This window comes from Epinephelus lanceolatus, chromosome 8 (assembly GCF_041903045.1).
Source record: "Epinephelus lanceolatus isolate andai-2023 chromosome 8, ASM4190304v1, whole genome shotgun sequence".
Classification (NCBI taxonomy): Eukaryota; Metazoa; Chordata; class Actinopteri; order Perciformes; family Serranidae; genus Epinephelus; species Epinephelus lanceolatus.
In genome coordinates this window covers 15,774,453-15,792,960 of record NC_135741.1, presented here as the reverse complement: position 1 = coordinate 15,792,960, position 18,508 = coordinate 15,774,453, and the positions used below count along the sequence as shown (strand labels likewise).

Below are 18,508 nucleotides of genomic sequence, written 5' to 3'. Positions count from 1 at the left end.
CTAACGTTATTAGCACAAGCCTATGGCATTTTACATTGTATGAATTAGCTTAGCTGCCGGCGGAGATTTCACACGAAGCCAGGGACCAGAGCAACATTTAACAAAGGTAACGTTACAAAATTCAGCTCCATAACAACTCACAAGGTTCACCAACAAAACTAAACAGTGTTTTCCAAACAAATACAACATGCTAACGTTATTAGGACAAGCCTATGGAATTTTACACTGTATGAATTAGCGTAGCAACTAGCATATGAAGCCAGGATAAATCACAGACAAGAAATAAAATGCTATTTTTGTGGAGGCTTTATTGTCTTCACAATTTATTGTTTCTTATCTTTGAAATAAAAGCTTCATTTCGACTGACGGAAATGGTTTCAGCTTACAAAAGTAGACAAGAGGTCTGCGTTGCTGCAATGTGTAGTCACATTTCTGGGGAGGTGCACGTCAGGCTACAGCGCAGGGTATGGTAGAGGCTCTATTTCGACACAGAGCCTACAGCGTTGGTATGGTGTCAATTCTACGCAGAAGTATAAATCCCGCTTTCAGGCCAGAAACTAAGAATTATTCATTAGCTGAGATGAAGCCATTTCTGTCTACACAGAGTGTGTCCTCTTTCACATAGTCTGCCATGTTGTTTTACAGTAACCCAGAACAGAGACCAAATACTGACTCTTGATAGGGCCATTTGCTTTTTTGCGTCAGTCACTATAGTTCTCCTACACACAATCTGCAACCTCACTGCTAGATGACACTAAGTCCTACACACTGGACCTTTGGGTCATCTGGGATTTTTGTCTCAGTTTATTTTTTTGTTAAGTTTCTAAATATTTCTCCTGGGGGGAAATCCCACCAGACTCCCCCGGAGGGTTGGGTTGCAGATGTTGTACATTGAATATGGTCTTCAGTCTGCTTTCAGCATATCACAATGAAGCAAAAAAGGTTGTGGAGTGAGACCGACATGAACATTTTCAAGGCCACAGTAGTGTTTCTCTGCTGAGTCTTTGGGTTGTACTTAAGAGTTAACTTTTGAATGAGACTTGAAAATGAAAAACATTTTTCTAGAACCAGCAGGTCCTCCCAAACCTCCATTATATTCCTTTCAACTGAATGATTGTTCTATTTCTTTAAGACTCCAGCTTTTATCTTACAACGGTGAGCTTTGACGTGCGGCGACACTGTGGTCAATAACGGACTATGATTCAACATTTGTGATTCTGAACAGTGAGCATTTCAATCTCTCTTGTAAAAACCTCAGGGTTGTTCTCCTTCTTTCACTCTTTCAATGATGTATTAGCTGAATACTGCATTGTATTGTACTGCATTCTATGGTGGGGTTTGTTTGAACAGTGAATTGTTGTATGACTGTGGCGTCTTTCAGCAGAAAGACTTTCTGGTAACGCAGTTTTTCTTTCTATGATACTGTATTGTGTCTCCAACTGCTGGACTAAAGAAAAGGAGGGAGGGGCGAGCTCTTTGACTGTGATTGGCACAGAGTGCAGTTGGCTTTCTCACAGCACTTGACAAAACACCTCTTGCCAACACCCTCACCCTTCTGTCACTATTCTGGCAGTGGGGAAAGACTAAAGGAGGCAAGGGGAAGTGACAGGGAACTTCATCATGGGAACTTTGTAGGGATTGTAAAGGAACCATATCATGTGAGATACAGTGGTTGTTGTTGCAGGGGGCTGCATGCCTTAAACAAATAAGAACAGATGAATAACTTCTTTCATTTTATCTCATCTATCTGCATCAGAGAAATAATGCAAAGCATATATGCAGCCCTGAATAAGCATCCACAGCCTTCACATCCGTACACATACACAACCCTTTGCCGCCTTGAAAAATAGGGCAGCCTCTGATAGGCGTGATGAAATATTAATCATCAACATTAAAGACAAATTCCCCAAACTTTATATTTCTGGGACACGTTGAAAGATCTATGGGGTTTACTGCAAACACTAAATATTTGCATAATGGCCTGCATTCTCAACAAAATGGCTTTTATGTTATCCCGCCACTAAAATGGGTGATTTATGAAGGGAGGGGGTAAGAGTGCTCTGCTCATCGTGGCTCCAAAACCTCCACTAAAGTTTATCATCAATATACATGATAGTATTAACTTCCCTCTGTGGCAATGCTGGAAATGCACTTAAACATGGTGGAATATAGTTAGAGAATATCAATCCATTAGTGGCCACTATCATCAATACGCCACCATTGGTAGAGAATCTTAAATCAAAGTAGGATGCCGAGTCAGGAAAGCCCTTTGATTTACAACAGAGCATGTCTATGCTTTATCACTGCTGCTTTACAAAATAGCTCCTGTGACCAAATAATCCTTCATTCCTTCTCCTCTCCCCATCACTCTCTCATCACTTCCCCTCCCTGTTTTTTGTCTTGGAGTCCACATGGTGGTCCGCTCATCAGCTCCTCCTCCCTCTTTGTTCTCTTTTTGCTCACCATCTCCTTTGTCTCCTGTGTATCTTTTTTGTCTTCCTCTGCCCTCTCTCTGTACATTTCCTGCTGTGTGTGATGTAGCAGCTCTCTGATGAGCTCTGTGGCTGACACATGCTTACCGCCAGTGCTAACTCATCATCATAAGGGTCTTAATAGCCCCCAGGGCAAATGCTAATGCTAACTCCTCTGCTACCACCTCAAAGAGCAGAGTCGACTGTAGTGCTGATACCGCCTCAGACGCTATCCCTGCAGTTGCAGAGTTAAGCACCTTATCTACCCAACAGGCCCGTGCTCTCATCACTACTACTGATAGCAGAGCACACATATACTGAATAACCTGAGGCCAAACTGACACCTCGGAAGATTTTTCATCATAACATGAATCTGAAATGCGGACACACCAACTCCACTGTTGACCATCTTTACTGCTCTAAACAAATGCATGTCTTCGATGTATGAAATAAATATTTGAATCCAGAGAATTTCATTAAAAACCATGCAACTAGTAACTCTTTTTCCACTTTCCAGCTGCCGGTAACAAATACTGCTGCCGCCTCAGCTGTTCCACCCGCACATCTAAACATTTCGCAGCGGCGAGAGAAACGACCAGAGTTAAAATTAAGTTAAGGGAGAGTGGAATAAATTGAAGTAAACTTTTTCAACAACACTAAATCTCCCGCTTCCTTTAATAATTTGATGTTGCTGAATTGCGCCACACTGATACATTACATACAGTACATTACTTCGGACTTTAACTTTTATCTCACTCTCAATGATGACCTTCTGTAGTGTAATCATCATTTTAAATATCACTATCACGACAACAATCATTAACGATTTGCTAGCTGCTAGTTTTCTTGCTGATGAAAGTCAATAATATGGATTGGTTTTTCCTCCTGTGTGTGTGTGTGTGTGTGTGTGTGTGTGTGTGTGTGTATATATATATCCTCTACAAGGAAATGAGCAAGTACCCTTTGCACTTCATAACCTTCCTTCATTGTCCTTGTGTGAATCTTCCTTTGTAATGACATAACACGGTTGTGTTGTAGTCATTTCCTTTCTCCTGTCCTCATTTCATCCCTCCCTCTCTTTTCATTCTCCTTTCCATCTCTTCCTCCTTCCCTCTCTTCTTTAATGTCTGTCACTAGGTGCATTTACATGGAGCCTAATATTCCATACTACAGTAAAACTTCAATTAATAGCCTGCGCTATTAGTTGCCTAAATCACTGAACTCAACAGGTGTCTATATGGGACAGGCCTTTAATTCCTTTCACACAAAACTGTTGCTCAGCAAAGATCAAGAAATACAATCAAACTGTTTATTTGAACCAGTATGACCATTACTTGTATCAAAATTTGGCTTTGAATTGTAATGTTATGACACTTGTTTCACGTCACCTGAGGATAACGGCACCTGGCATATATTCAGAACTTAGATTAATTTCTACGAAAAACCCCTTTGATTCCTTTGATTGGTGGATCCTTACGGACTACAGGAATATCAATAACTTAACTGAGGAATGGACACATATTCTGACTTTGTGACAGCTTCAGAGGAAATGAGTCACCAGACTTTTTGTCATGTAGGTAAATCTGAACGATTTACAGTGTTCTCTGGTGCTCATGGTTTCAGTAAAATGAAATCAACTGAGCTAATATGTGTAGCATGTTCATATTGACAACATTTATATTTCTATGTGTAATTTAAACAGCTAACTAATGTTAGCTCAAGCTGGTCGTCAACAATACGGTTTTATACATTCAAAAAACTTCTAAAAATAGAACTGCTTGGCAACCAGGCCAGGCGTCTAATTGAGACAGGCCTTTATTTGTCAAAATGTGCAGCTACACCAGGCTAGTAACATGAACTGAGTGTTTAACTGGGACTAGGCTTTTAATTGAAGATATACAATAATCAGAATAAAAGCCCAGTCAGAGTAAAGATGCCTCATGTAACCACCTCAGTTGGAAGAGACTGGTGTGATCAGAGGGAATTTTCAATCAGGTTGAGAGTGGTGGTGTAAACCTTTGATAAGACATTTAATAGGAAAATATTAGAGCCTGGTAACCATGTAAAGCTTAATCCTATTGTTTCTCTCTGGTTGGAATAAATGTATTCTCCTGCGCAATTTGCCCTATGTGGGGGTAACATTAGGTGACGTATGACACTGCCACAGCTGTTTCTATGCACCTCTCTCTGCTGATTTTGACAGTGAATCACTCATAAATTAAACACATTTTCAGCGCTCCTCTGCTGCTACATTTGATTCTGAAACAGTAGCCTTGTGTAACGTTGTTGTGACAGGCTGAATTGTAGAGTGGCTGGACATAATTGTCCCTAACTACCAGTAGCAGTAGCCTGCATGTGAGACATTTAGGGGACATCTGTAATTTGTAGCTACAGACAGGCGGAACCACATCTTTTCCTTCTATACTTTAATGTATTGAACAAATCAGAATTTCTTCACGAGGTTGGAAAAACAAACATTTCAGATGAGATGCTTCGAAGCTGGTGGAATCCCTTCGAGCAAGTCAAAAAGTTATATTCTGATTAAATGTGTTGGGGCTTGTTTTTAGCATCTGTGTAAATAGTTAAGTTGAAATCTCTGATCAGAATGATTTCTATAAGACTGAAGAAACATTGTCCATTTAACCACAGCTACTCTCTAGCCTTTCCTGTTTTCTTTTTGTCCAACACACTAATCATTTCCGCCCCCTTCCCTGAACCCAAACCCTCTCCTCCTCCGAATTGTTGAACCCTTTTCCCACTCTCTTATTTGTAGCAACTCACAGTTCGGGAGGTCAGCATGGGAGGGTTGTCGTTGATGTCCGTGACAGTGATGATGGCAGTGGCTGTGTTGGAAAGGCCAAAGTTCAGGTTGCCCTCCATGTCTGTGGCCTGCACGATGATGGTATACTGGGACACTTTCTGTAAAAAGGCAGAAACAGAAAAGAAAAACAGAGCGTGCGGTTATTCATCTGCAAAAAGCTGCTCTCTTCCTCCGGTCTACAACAACAGCCGCAGAGTGTTACTCCCAGAGGAGAAGAAAGTCTTGTGTTCTGTTCTATAGTAGCTGTCCATGGTCTTATTTGAAACACAGAATCACAAGGGTGAAGTCTTTCATTCGACTGAGTTGAAACCTCCTCAGCGGAACGTATTCAGACTTCACACCGTCTGAGGGCTGCACTGTGAAGCCTCCCCATGGGTATGTCATCAAAGACGTTGCTTATTCAGTGCCACTGATGGACAGATGTGAAGACAATGATCCAACTGACAGAGATTAATAGACTATCTACAGAGCAATAATACCAGGGAATGATAAATGCCATTTCATCTTTTGAAATGGCACAGTGTCACTTCACTGAAGGCTGAAATATGGTTCTCTTATTTGTATTTTTGTACTTGGGTGCACTCCCTCTCTACACTAGCATCCTCCATCTCCTCTTCTGTCCCACGGTGCAGTTAATGGGCTGCAGGAAGGATGGAGCCTGGGAGCCGACTGTCTGGGTAATGCGTCTCGTCACTGAGATTCCCAATTACATTCCCAGTGTCTCTCTCACCTGCTAATTACCGAGTAAATATCCCAATTAGGCCAGGACGGCACATCAGAAGGATTAGACAGCTCCTCTCAGTTCCTCTCATCTTGATGCTAGACGATATGCTGAACTCCAACCTTGCACACACACTCTCATTAACACCCGTACAAACACACATAAACCCACACACACACACACACACACACACACACACACACCTCTCTTCTCCATATATTGTTCAGAGGCAGTGCTTGCCTGACTGTCCCATCAGCCAGTGTACAGCATGTACACAACACTCTCACTAATTAGACAAGGGAGTAATTATGTAGAGCTCCTCTGAACCTCTCAGCATTGCAACAACACCGCAGCATACCCAGCTTCCTCTGGAGGACTGAGGTCTGTTACTGTCAACAAGCTCTTAAAATTCCACTGCAGACCAGTGGAAACCTTTAGAAGAGAATCAGTGTGGGAGTTTCTAAAGAAGAGGAAGAAAACATTTCAAAAGTGAAGAACAGAGGAGAGGATAAGAGACAGCAGGGGATGCAGCCAAGGCGCAAGGGAGGAGGACTACCAAAAATAGATGCCTGTTTTCTTTATTTTTTCTTTCTTTCTTTTTTCGTAGCACCAAACACCTCCAACACCCCAGCCCAAGAAGGGAAGGGAGATGCAGAAACTTTCAGAGTTTCAAAGGGCCAAAGTGCTGACTAAAAGTGGACCAGGGAGGCACCACAGTGTGCTGTGTAGCATCTTTATGTGAAGTTTATGTACAATACATAAGCTTTTTTTTTTTCTTCCTGCAGGTGTCGTACATCTTATCTCCTCTATGAGAAGAAAAATGCTGCAGGAAAGCAGGAGTGTGTTATTACTGTATTTATAAAATACATGTACAAATACATCTGTGCAACCACATAATGTAGAGAAATAGATACATGTTTATGTCTGTGCACACGCTCTAGTGCGTTTGTCTTGGTGAAGACCAATTCGGGTTTTAGACTTTGATAGTGCAGACATTTTGGCTTCTTCAAAAGGTTGTTTGAGTGTTGTGACTTGGTTTTAAGGCTAGTGTTAGGCTTAGGTTAAGATTAGGGATGTCACAGTACCAGAAAATTTAGCGGTCAATACCAGTACCAGTAAAATTCCACAATTCTCAATACCCGATTTGATACCGCAGTAAAAACACCCCATGTATTCAAACATACTCTCCTTTATTAAAAACGTTCAAATTAAATTCAAATTTCATTATTAATCCCTGATGCCCTGCCTCAAACGCAAAGTACTAGTCTATGTGGGTTCATGAGATTTGCAAGCAAGGAAACGCATTGCATTACACATGCAGTACATTAACATGTTTATCCTCCATTGTTGTTGTTGTTCAGCAGTTGTACATGTAAGATGTGACAGTTGGTCTTTGTGGTAAGCTATTTATCCCACCCTTCCTCCACTGTAACTGAATGGCTGGTAAAATGTGTCATTGAATAGCACAGCCTTTTACCCAAAGTTTAACATTTTTCAACTCTCGCTGACCACAAAAAAATGGCAAATGTGCAGCGCTCAACGTAGAATCGACACTCAGTGCCTTGTCATGCTACTGGCATTTATACCATAGTGTAAATACTTATGGCGTTTGTGCCACAGTGTAAATACGTATGTCTCAAGTGCTTGTGACCTTAATGACTCTGAAACTCAGAGCTCACATGTGACTTCGACGAGAGGTGAAATGTCTTCAAGAAACTCCAGCAAGTCCAGTTGCCTAAAATTTTGCATTTATGATTTCAAGGACCTGGATGACTGAGAATCTTCACCAACAAGTAAATAGGTATGCATTGCGAAGAATTTAAAAAATATGCTGGCCTCAGGAAAAACCTTTGTCTTTTCAACGAGGCAATGTGGTGCCGTCACTACTAGACTCACAAGTCAGTCTTTAGATGCTTTGCTTAACTAAAGACTGATGAGTTTCTCCCTGATTTTGTGTTTAGATGGGCGGATACAATTTCAGAGTTTAAAAATCTCCCTACGTTGCAGAACCAATAGTAAATCTGCAGGGCGGTCCTTCGGTGGCTCGCTGAACTCTTGTGCTTGTAAAGATAGTCCCACTAGAAACACGTGTAGCGGTACAAAATGGCTCAGCCGTGCTCGCAGAAAACGCCGTCAAAGTTAGTGGATGTTTGTCGCGTTTGCGGCGACACATTCTCGCCAACTAAAAGAAACAAACATTATCTTTTACAAGGCCATGACTCATCCATCCGGCCGGACTATAGAGGCACTCGCCTTGTTGTTTACAAATACTTCCGGGTAGAAAACCAGCAGAACTTTTAGCTATATATATAGCCTATATATCACATTTTTCACATCACTGTATCACCATTTGGACTAATCCGATGTTTGTAAAGTCTATAAACACAATGATTGAACAAACATTACTATTTCTGTGTGCACGTTTAGCTGGGCTAACCGTTAGCTGTTAGCCCTGTTAGCTATTAGCGGTGTCTGTAATAGATAATAACTCAAACGGTCCGTGAAAAAAATATCTTTTCCAGCAGATATCTTAGTTACAACATGATTGAGCTAGCAAAGCAGTTTTGTGTTGCTATGTGTGGTATTTATTCAGTTTTGGGAAATCACGATGTCTAGAAAGCATCAGTGGCTGCAGCTGACAGGGACAGCTAACAGCAGCAGCAAAGCTAACATCAGGACGTCATCTGTTAAAAGTCTCCCGTTGTCGGATACGACATGACACTACTCCAGTTAGCTCAATAATGTTGTAACTAAGACATCCGCTGGAAAAAAATATTTTCTTCACGGATGAGCACACGTTTGATAAAACGGAGTTAAATCTCTCAGCATCCATTTTCAAGCTCTCTGTGTGTTTGTTTCCTTGCAGACGAGAAAAGGAGGAGCACACATTTCCGAGAAGGCGTGTCCTTTTCAAAAATGCAAGAGGCGTTGCTTTGTTGCCGGCCGTTTTCGCCGGTGTGTTAAACACACTTTAGAAAGGAGTGGCCCCAGACATTATTTTTATTAAAAATCATTGCATTAATCTGTTTCATTTTGTTTCATTTTATCTTAGGAAAGAACTGTGTAGTCATCAGTGCCTGATGCCGCTTTCTGTTCTACATGTAAAGGTATATAGCTTTTTAGGTCAACCATGGTATCGGATCGGTATCAGGTATCAGCTGATACTCAAAGCCACAGCATCGGGATCGAGATCAGGATCGAAACTGAAAAAGCTGGATCGGTGCATCTCTAGGCTAAAGGGCCCAAAGACCTGGTATTAATATAACATGTGAATATATTATTTGGATAACATCATGTGACAATGGACCTTTGCCTTTACACCTAGTATTACCAAAAGTTCTTGGTTACTCAACTCTGCCCTTGTTATCACATGATATCAAATTAGACAGGCAGAGCTGGCAGATTTGTCCCCAAACATGGCTCATCCCAGGTCAAGGGAGGCAATGCTGCTCTGTGGGGTTAACTAATTGTTCCTTTGCCAAGGTAAATGGTAAATGGACTGCACTTACATGGTGCTTTTCTACCTGAAGGGACAAAGCGTTTTACAACTGGATTCCCATTCACTCATTCACACACACCGCTGGTCCAGTGTATTACCCAAGGACACAGCTACTTGTGGACAAGGAGAGGCCAAAGTTCCTGAAGCCAAGGTGACATTTTCATAATACTTTGTCTGAGCAACAATCTAATGCAGATATCTCATTTATAATGACATACTGTAAAACAGAAAAAAGCAGATTATCCTCAGATATTATTCTGTTGATCATCTTATCAACTGTTTCCAAACTACTCGCGGTGAAATGTATTAATCCTTACCGAGATAAGATATCTCAGTGTTGATTGCATATTAATCATATCAATGCCAGGTAAACACAGAGAGGCAAAGTCCCCCCCCCCCCAAATCTCTCTCATGGGACCTTATTTCAGAAAAACGTGCAGTAATCAACAGTAAGTGACAAATAATTTTTGTTCCAGTTTGAACTATGACATGAATTACACGTATGATGTTTGTCAATTTAAAACAGAACTTTGCAAATCAAGAAAGTAGCTGTTTGTCGTAGCAGAGTTATTATAGTTTTGTATTTTCTATTCGTTTTAATTTTGTTTTTAATTTCTGTTTTCAATTCAGTTTAGTTTCAGGTAGTTTCCAGAGTGGGTTTCGTCCTTTTAGTTTGGTTTTTCATGTTTAAAAATGTTTAGTTTTAGTTGAGTTTTTATTAGTTTCAGTATTAGTTGTTGTTTTTTTCTTTTATAATATGTGGGATATATTTCAGGGGCAAGACTTTAGAAGTCAGAATAGGCGTTACAATACATACTGTGTGAAGAAAACTGAATCACAGTCATGTAGACATCCCACTCTCAATAAACATATGCACCAATGCCTCCACTTGCTTGCTGTATTAACAAATTTGACCAATATAGAGATATTTCCTTTTCATTTATTTTATTTTATCATAGTTAGTTTTGTAAGTACAAAACATTGTTTCAATTGATTTTTTTTTCTTAAGTCTAGTTTCTATTTTTAATTCAGTTAATTAATTTTTTTCACATCTACTTTTAGTTTTTGGTATAGTTTTAGTTAACTACAATAACCTTGTGTTGAAGTACTATTAAGTTTTCCGTAACTGCTCAGTGAAACTACATCTCTCATCCTGCACGATATGCCAACTACACCATAGGTGGCCAGCTGTGTAATTTATGTGAGTTCTACGCAGAAATGTAACTTTATCTAAACATGATGTGTTTTATCCAGAAACTTCTGGTCTTTATATTAGCCTTGAAGTGGGAGTAACAGCAAATCTTGTTGCTAATGTCAGTACATCCCTGTACAAAACACAGAGGCATTGCAGCTTTAGCCAGAGAAAGCTGTAATGTAGCCTACTAACTTGCGTGGTCTTTCTAATTAAGTATTTTCACAGTCTTATACTTCAAAATTATCTTTTAAACTGACAAACATCATACTGTAATTCATGGCACAATTCAAAAGGAATAAAAAAGTACTGAGTACTGCACATATTTGTTTTGAAATAAGCTTCCATGGTGGTCCAGTGGGAGGGGAGGGACTTTCTTTTTTTAAGAATTTTTTTTGGGGGCATTTTTTCCTTTATTAGATAGGAAAGTCAAGCGTGAACCGGGGGGATGGAGAGGGGATGACATGCAGCAAAGGGCAGGAGAGTCGAGCCTGCGGCTGTTGTGGCAAGGACATAGCCTTTGTGCATTGGGCACCCTCTCTACCAGGTGAGCTAGCGGGTGCCCCGAGGAGGTACTTTGTATGGGGTCTACATTTGGTTAGTGAAAGTACAAAAGCAGCATTTGATCCTCCCTCACTACCACTACTGAAGTGCCTCTGAGCAAGGCACTACACCCAAATCTGCTCCAGTGGAGCTGCTCAATGGTGAACAGATCACATTAAAGTTGTACTTGGGAATCTTCCAGGTGTGAAGTGACGGTGAAAAAAAGAGCTCTCAATGATACTACCCTGAGTAAATAGAAGTTAAAAAAGTTAAGGGGCTTGAGATGGATTCTGTTTCTATGGGTCTTCACAAGTATAGTAGTACAAACATGTTTTCATGTGTGTGTATAGTGGGGGTTGGAGTTTAATCCCACATTAGGGGTGACTGGCTGGATTAGCAGTATACAAAAAAAAAAACAGAGTAAAAATAAGCAGCAGTTCAGCTAAGACATTTTTACTCCATGTTGTACCTCTCTCTCCCTCCCTCTGGCACCCTCATGTCTCATCTTGCCTCTCTGTCTCCATCACCCTATTTCATTGCCAAATTCACACTCACTTCCTCCCAACTCATTGTAATACCCCGTCTGCCCAGCTCCGTTTTTGTTCTATAGCTCCCTTCAGTTTTCTTTTTTTTTTCCCCTCAATTGCCTGTGTTTTATCGAGTGTAGATGTGATTATATGGGCTTTTGTGTTTGTCTGACAGGTGTCAAGGGCATTCTATCTCAGATATTTCCACTTTATCTTTACCACACAAACACACACACACACACACACACACACACACACACACACACTGACACACAACACAACGTGAGCAGCCCACTGCAGCGTGATGTGTTGTTAATAGGTCTGTCACCGGTGACAGTTTGGTAGGATGATCCGTCTCGGAGATTTCTTTGCAGAGTTGTCACTGGCACATCCATGTCGCAAGAATAAACACATTTGGATCTTGTCACAACTTTTATAGCTCCATAAACAAGGTGACCGCAGAAGAAGGCAATTTACTGTAAAAAAAAAAGATGAGCGTGTGTGCGCGTGTTGACAAATGGCGTGACAACATTTGTAAGTCGCATCTCAGAGTGTCATCAGAGTAAACAATGCTGTTAGGAACTGTGCTCCACACACAACAACAAAGGTGAATCATCTGGCCAGCTGTAGTTAATTCAGACTGTGTCGACACTCCTCAAGCATTCACAGATTACAATGACTTAAAGTATGGTACAATCATTCTTTGTGTCGATTGTTGTGCTTCATTTTGCAATTTGATTTGATTGATAAATGATTTTTGTCACAGTAAAACATTACAACTGTGTGAATGCTTTGGGACAGAGAAGACCAACCTCTCGATCGAGGCCAGGTGCCACGGTCACAATATCTCCAGTCTCGCTGTTGATGGTGAACATGTTGGGGATGGGACTGTGTGGCGTCTGGGACAGGATTCGATAGCGCACCATTCCGTTAGCCGTGGTGTTGTCGTCACCGTCGAACGCTGACACATGCATCACATATGTTCCTGGTGAAGAAAGAACATTTGTCAGCGCACATGTTCAAGCAGCCACATACTAAAAGAGAAAAATGGAAGTGAGTCACCTTCAATTTCCAATAAAATATGTATGAATAGATTAATTTTAGACTTAAATTGCGTGCATCTACTGCTAACTCACAAAACACCACTGAACTACCTAACATCACACCTCAGCTGAGGAGAACGCCATTAATGTTAACATCTCATACTGTCATGAGACTCCTGTTCATGAGTAGATGCACTCTTCCTTCTGCACAGTGATATGGTTGGAAAGAACAGAGTTCTTACATGAAACTTATTTAAGATGCTGCTGATGCTGGTGTTCCGGACTTAAAAGAGGTGTGACATAACACAACAGCGTCAGCTTCTAGTAAGACAGTTCCCCCATTTTACGCAAATGTTAATTCGGCTCTGCTGCTACCTCAAGCTGCCAGCTTAACGGCAGAACAACAATGCCCCCCCAATGCCGTGTTTATACGTTTTATACAGAACGAAAGGCAGACATTGGCACAACATTACCACCTTGAACAAGCTTTCAAAAAGAAATTAAGAAGATAGTGCCGGGTGACCCACTGACCATTTTATTTATTCACAAAGTAAATAAACTAATTCATGCTGGGATTTTTTTTGTATTCAAAGTATAAATAAGGTGCCAAAGTGCATAAGGAAGCATCAAAATAGAGGTTGTTTACCAAAAAAGTTCAGAAAGGATCATCCAGCCCCCCAACAGAGGTCCAGGCTTGTTATTTCTATATCAGTTACTGATGTTTGTTTATTAATTGGCCCCTAGCCTCCTGTCATGTTGTAAAAGCAGCCCCCACACAAAGCAAATTGAACATCCCTGGGCTGTAGTCTCACTTTAATTTTTATAAACATATTCCATTCAATTTTATCTATAAAGCCCAATATCACAAATCACAGAGGGCTTTAAAGCATATGACATCCCTCTGTCCTTGGACTCTCACAGCAGATGAGGAAAAACTCCCCCAAAAAACCTTTAATGGAAAAAAAATGGTAGAAACCTCAGAAAGAGCAAATGAAGAGGGATCTCTCTTCCAGGACGGACAGATGTGCAATAGATGTCGTACAGAACAGATCAACATAATAAATTTGCAGTAATCCATATGACACAATTATACATAAAGAGAGGGAGAGACAGAGAGAGACCAAGAGAGAGATGCACGGCAGACAGTAATGATAATAGCTACGAAATATGACTGTTACTCCATATAAATGACTCACTTTGTAAAGTTTAATCCTTTTGTGCTACTGTGTTTTTTATTGGATAATTTAAAGCAGTGGTTCCCAACTGGTCCAGCCACAGGGTCCAGATTTCTCCTTAGTCATTAGTTCAAGGTCCGCAGTTTAATACATTCAGCCTCATACTTGCCTTTGGCCATGTCATCAAGCTAGTTTGCCATCTCTGTCAAAAACTTGTCCATTTGTCACTCTACATCAGGAAATGGCACTTCAAAATAAAAGCTCTATGCTGGACATTTACTGCACTTCAAAAATAAGTGTGTTCTTTGCAAACTTGACTCGTTTTTTGTTTGCAAGTCACACGCGGTCCATTCAGAATGGACCCACGACCCACTTTTGGACCGCAACCCACCAGCTGGGAACGTGCAAAATGCTCTGCACATGATATACTACTCTGCTTAATCAACCACCCTGCAAACAGATAACAATAACTGATACAGTATCGGTAATAATCACACTGATATTGGTTCATGTGCACATAAACACGGCCAATGAAACAACTTGGATGTTCCATAACAATTTGATAACACTTGCTATAATTGATCTTTACATATTCATGCCAGCGGCAGAGAAATGTTGCACACCTGTTCAGTGAATAGAATAACTCCAAGCACTGCAGGCCCTGATATGCGCAGATGTAATTGTGATCTGATTTTATGGCCACATAACACATCATATTTTGCATTTACAGGAGACATTTAACATGCTGCACATATATTGTGCTATATTCATTTCTTTTACACTGACCAAAATGGAAGGCTCTTGTACTTAGATTCTGATGACAGAATTGCTAATCACATTACTCTGATACTGATTACTATGCACATGAAAACAAGCTAATAAACTGTCTAGACGTTTGATAAAACCTGCTTACATTGATTGAACTGTTTGAAACCTGTTCTGTAAATAATAATCACGCCGCCTACAAGCACAAGTAGGCACAGACAAAGTATATGCAGACTGAGTTCTGTTGGAGAGAATAAGCCACTATCCTTCCATGAATGCACCACTTGTTTGCTGCCTCCACACACTCATATAACTCTGTGGGATCACTGCCTGTCACCCAATCTCTCCATCTCCCTCTCCCTCTTGCTCTCCCTCTCTCGCAGCCGATTCTAATTGCCAGAGATAGTGATATCATGCCAGTGACAGCCCCTGTCCGAGGATAATTGTAACCGCAGCTCCCATTTCAAACTTCATTACATTTCAAAGCAACATTTGTCAATGACTCGGCCACAGGGAGCACTCTAAAGGCCTCTCAGCGAGACGAGAAAAAAAAAAAAAAAAAAGCCGACAGGAACAGAGGGAGGGAGAGGAAAAGAGAGAAATAGAGGACAGACTCCATATTTGGTTTGATTCCAAGTGGAGTGACTCTCACTTCTCCACCCATCATTTTTTTTTTTTTTTTTTTTTTAGAGATGGGGGGGATAGAGAGACGGAGATGAAGAATCACAATGTGTCACACATCGCCGGGGTAATTTCATTAAGCTGCACTCTTAGGGGGTTTAATGTGGACCCTTTGTACAGGCGTCCTAAGCTGTGCCTGACAGGATTAGGTCCCCATAATGACTCTTTAATTTGCAAACTAATTCAAGTCTGTAATTGGCCTTCCATTGAAACCACTGGAGCTCTAAACTCTAAAACTCTCCTTTTTTATGATTATTGTTCAGCTGAATGTCATGCATGCCACAGAGACTTGTCTGCTGTGTGGGACCGGGCTGAGGGGGGAGGGGACAGCAGCGGCGAGAGAAAAAAAAGAAGAAACTCAGAAAGAAAAGGAAATGAGAGCCTGGACACCTCTTGAGATCACCTCTGGTGCAATAAACTCTGGCTCATCAGGCTCACACACACACGCATGCACACAGAGAGCTCATCTCCGTGATTCTTCCGCTCTGAGGTTAGACATAAAATGACCCAGTGGTGCTACAGCGTGGTACATTTAATCCTCAATCTCCTCTCCAGCCTTAGCACCCTCTTTGGTTTATGGCCGCTGCTGCAGTCGGCTAAATGAAAAGCCACTGTAGGAGACAGATTCTCCGTCTGTCTGCTAAATCAAGGGGAATAGAAAATTCTCTGTTGCGTCAAAGATTCACTGGTTTTGTCACACTTTTAACGACACCACTCTCTCCTGATATACTAGTCGCTCTTCCTCCGTCCACCCATATCCAAACATGTCACCCCTTGTCACATTTCTTTAATCTTTCTTAATGAATGCTTCTCTCCTGCAATAACTCCTGCTTTACACTTTACTTCTTCCTTCATCCATCCATCCATGCTCCATTACCTGGTTTGGAGCCTTCATCCACAGAGCCATTGTAGACCTGGTTTTTGAACTCGGGTCTGTTGTCGTTCATGTCGATGACGAAGATGTACAGATCGATGGGGTTCTCAACCTGGTTCCCATTCATGTCCACGGCGTGGGCTCGCAGCTGGGAGACACAAAAACACAAGAAATGAGGTTAGATTATAACCATTATGGGCGCAGGAAGTAATGAACTGATAAATAATGTATGATGAGTCTGCGATGAGTGCTTGTATTGGTTTTAGGAAGGAAATTATTTAGGGTAAACATTTGATGGTTGATGGATGAAAAAAATAATTTCTCATGGAATGAACAAAGGTCTATCCATCTAGCAACATTTATTTACATCAAGGGTGTAATTTCCACTGAAGGTGGTCATCCCTCCTGCTTTTCAAAATCCTCTTTTTGTTTCTGCCTTGTACAGTTTGCGTTTGTCAGACCTGACAGGCAATGTCTACAGACAGTAATCAGCTTCCTCTGCATGTGTTTTGTGGAAGAGACATCATGAAATGTGTGTTTTCATTAACAGGTGAAAGGTGTGTAATTTTATGACTCTAATGATCTAGAATTATCGCCTCTTGGTTGTTTGCCTCTGCCAACCAGTCAAGTTGTAGTTTACATGCACTTCTGTTAAGACTCATATGTAGCCAAGACAGTTGACGATGCTTCAAATATTGATTTTGCCGCAATGAAGCAACAAATTCTAAAACTTGAATGCTCCAAACATGTCTGCAACCTGGCAGCACACAAGATCTTTACAATCAGCACAGTTTCAAGGTGGACAACCAAAATTAGTGTCACCAATTCAGTATCTGACCAATACCCCTTTTCGACAGTCATGGGCTGACTTAGCTTGGTTTGTGCCATCAGCCCAGCACAGACGAGGGTTGGCTGCAGTTGGCAAGATGTCACAGCTACCTGCTTAAGGACAAGTACTCTGGCTTTATGACTTTCTCCAGAGAAGGTCCATCTCAGGCATTGCTTGGCATGGCATGGCGCGTCTAAACTGGCAATGGAAACAAAAATCGGTGCAGCATGACGTTACTCGGCACAGCCAACAGTGACAATGGAAAAGGGTATAAATGTCTCCCCCACTGTTGGTGAGTTATGGCATCAGGTAATGGCCAAAAGAGTGTTTTTGCAGAACATGATGTCACAATGAAGCTGACCTAGGACCTTTAGGATATAAAATTTCATCCTATTACACATTTGTGTAAAAATTTGTCTTAATTAGGAGATATATTCTTGAGTTATGGTCAAAAACATGTTCCGTGAGGCCACAGTGAACTTGGCCTTTGACCACCAAATTCTAATCAGCCCATTCTTGAGTCTAAGTGGATGTTTGTGCCAAATTTGACGAAATTCCCTTCGGGTGCTCCGGAGATATCAGGTTCACTGGAATTGGAAAGATGTGAGGTCACAGTGACCTTTAATCATCAAATTCTAATCAGTTCATCACTGAGTCCAAGTGGACATTTGTGCCAAATTTGAAGAAGCTCCCTCAAGTAGTTCAGGAGAATGAGATCGATAGACAATCTGAAAACATAATGCCTCTAGCCACGACTGTCCCCAGTGCGGCTGGTTAAAAAAACTGCAGCTGAGTATCAGTGAAGTTGTCAGTGTTCCTGAAACAAATATTGATTTGGTGAGTAAAACTTTTATTTCAGATGACTTTAGTTCAGTTTAAAGTCTTTGCATGCTTTATTCATTATGTTTAATTTTAATTACTGTAGCTGTGGCTAGTGGCTAGAGATTTAAATACGCAAACATCTTTTAATAGTTGTTGGCATGTTTAAATATCAATTCTTTATATCACTCCTGGGATAGACGCCCTCATCCTCTCAGTGTATTCCCAACTATCTCTGCTCACAGGAGTGGACAAAAGAAAGGGAGAAGCAACATAAATAAAACACCAACAAACTGAAAGTTTTCTTATACTTCAAGATGACTACTTCTACAGAACCTCTAAAGCCAAACAGAAAAACACCTCTGCACTGTTTTCTGAATTTGTCATCTAACTGTGCTCATGAATACACGGGCTGATAAAAATCTGCATTATTGAATTATACAGTATAGCAGTTTAAGATTAAGATTTCCTAAGCCTACACAACAATACGTGGTAGGGTCAGCAGTAAAATTCTGGATATTTTTCTTGCAGAGACATAGCCTTTGCGA

At 41.0% G+C, this 18,508-nt stretch overlaps 1 protein-coding gene across 1 annotated transcript in view; it reads right to left on the bottom strand.

Moving 5' to 3' along the window:
* LOC117258412 (cadherin-4-like) overlaps nt 1-18,508 on the bottom strand; it is a 340,223-nt gene that overhangs the window by 48,575 nt on the left and 273,140 nt on the right. Inside the window, exons 7-9 of the mRNA XM_033629314.2 lie at nt 16,316-16,460; nt 12,587-12,759; nt 5,253-5,390 (exon numbers count right to left, since the gene is read on the bottom strand). Of these exons, the coding sequence (XP_033485205.2) occupies nt 5,253-5,390; nt 12,587-12,759; nt 16,316-16,460 (456 nt within the window). The remainder of the gene's footprint in view (nt 1-5,252; nt 5,391-12,586; nt 12,760-16,315; nt 16,461-18,508) is intronic.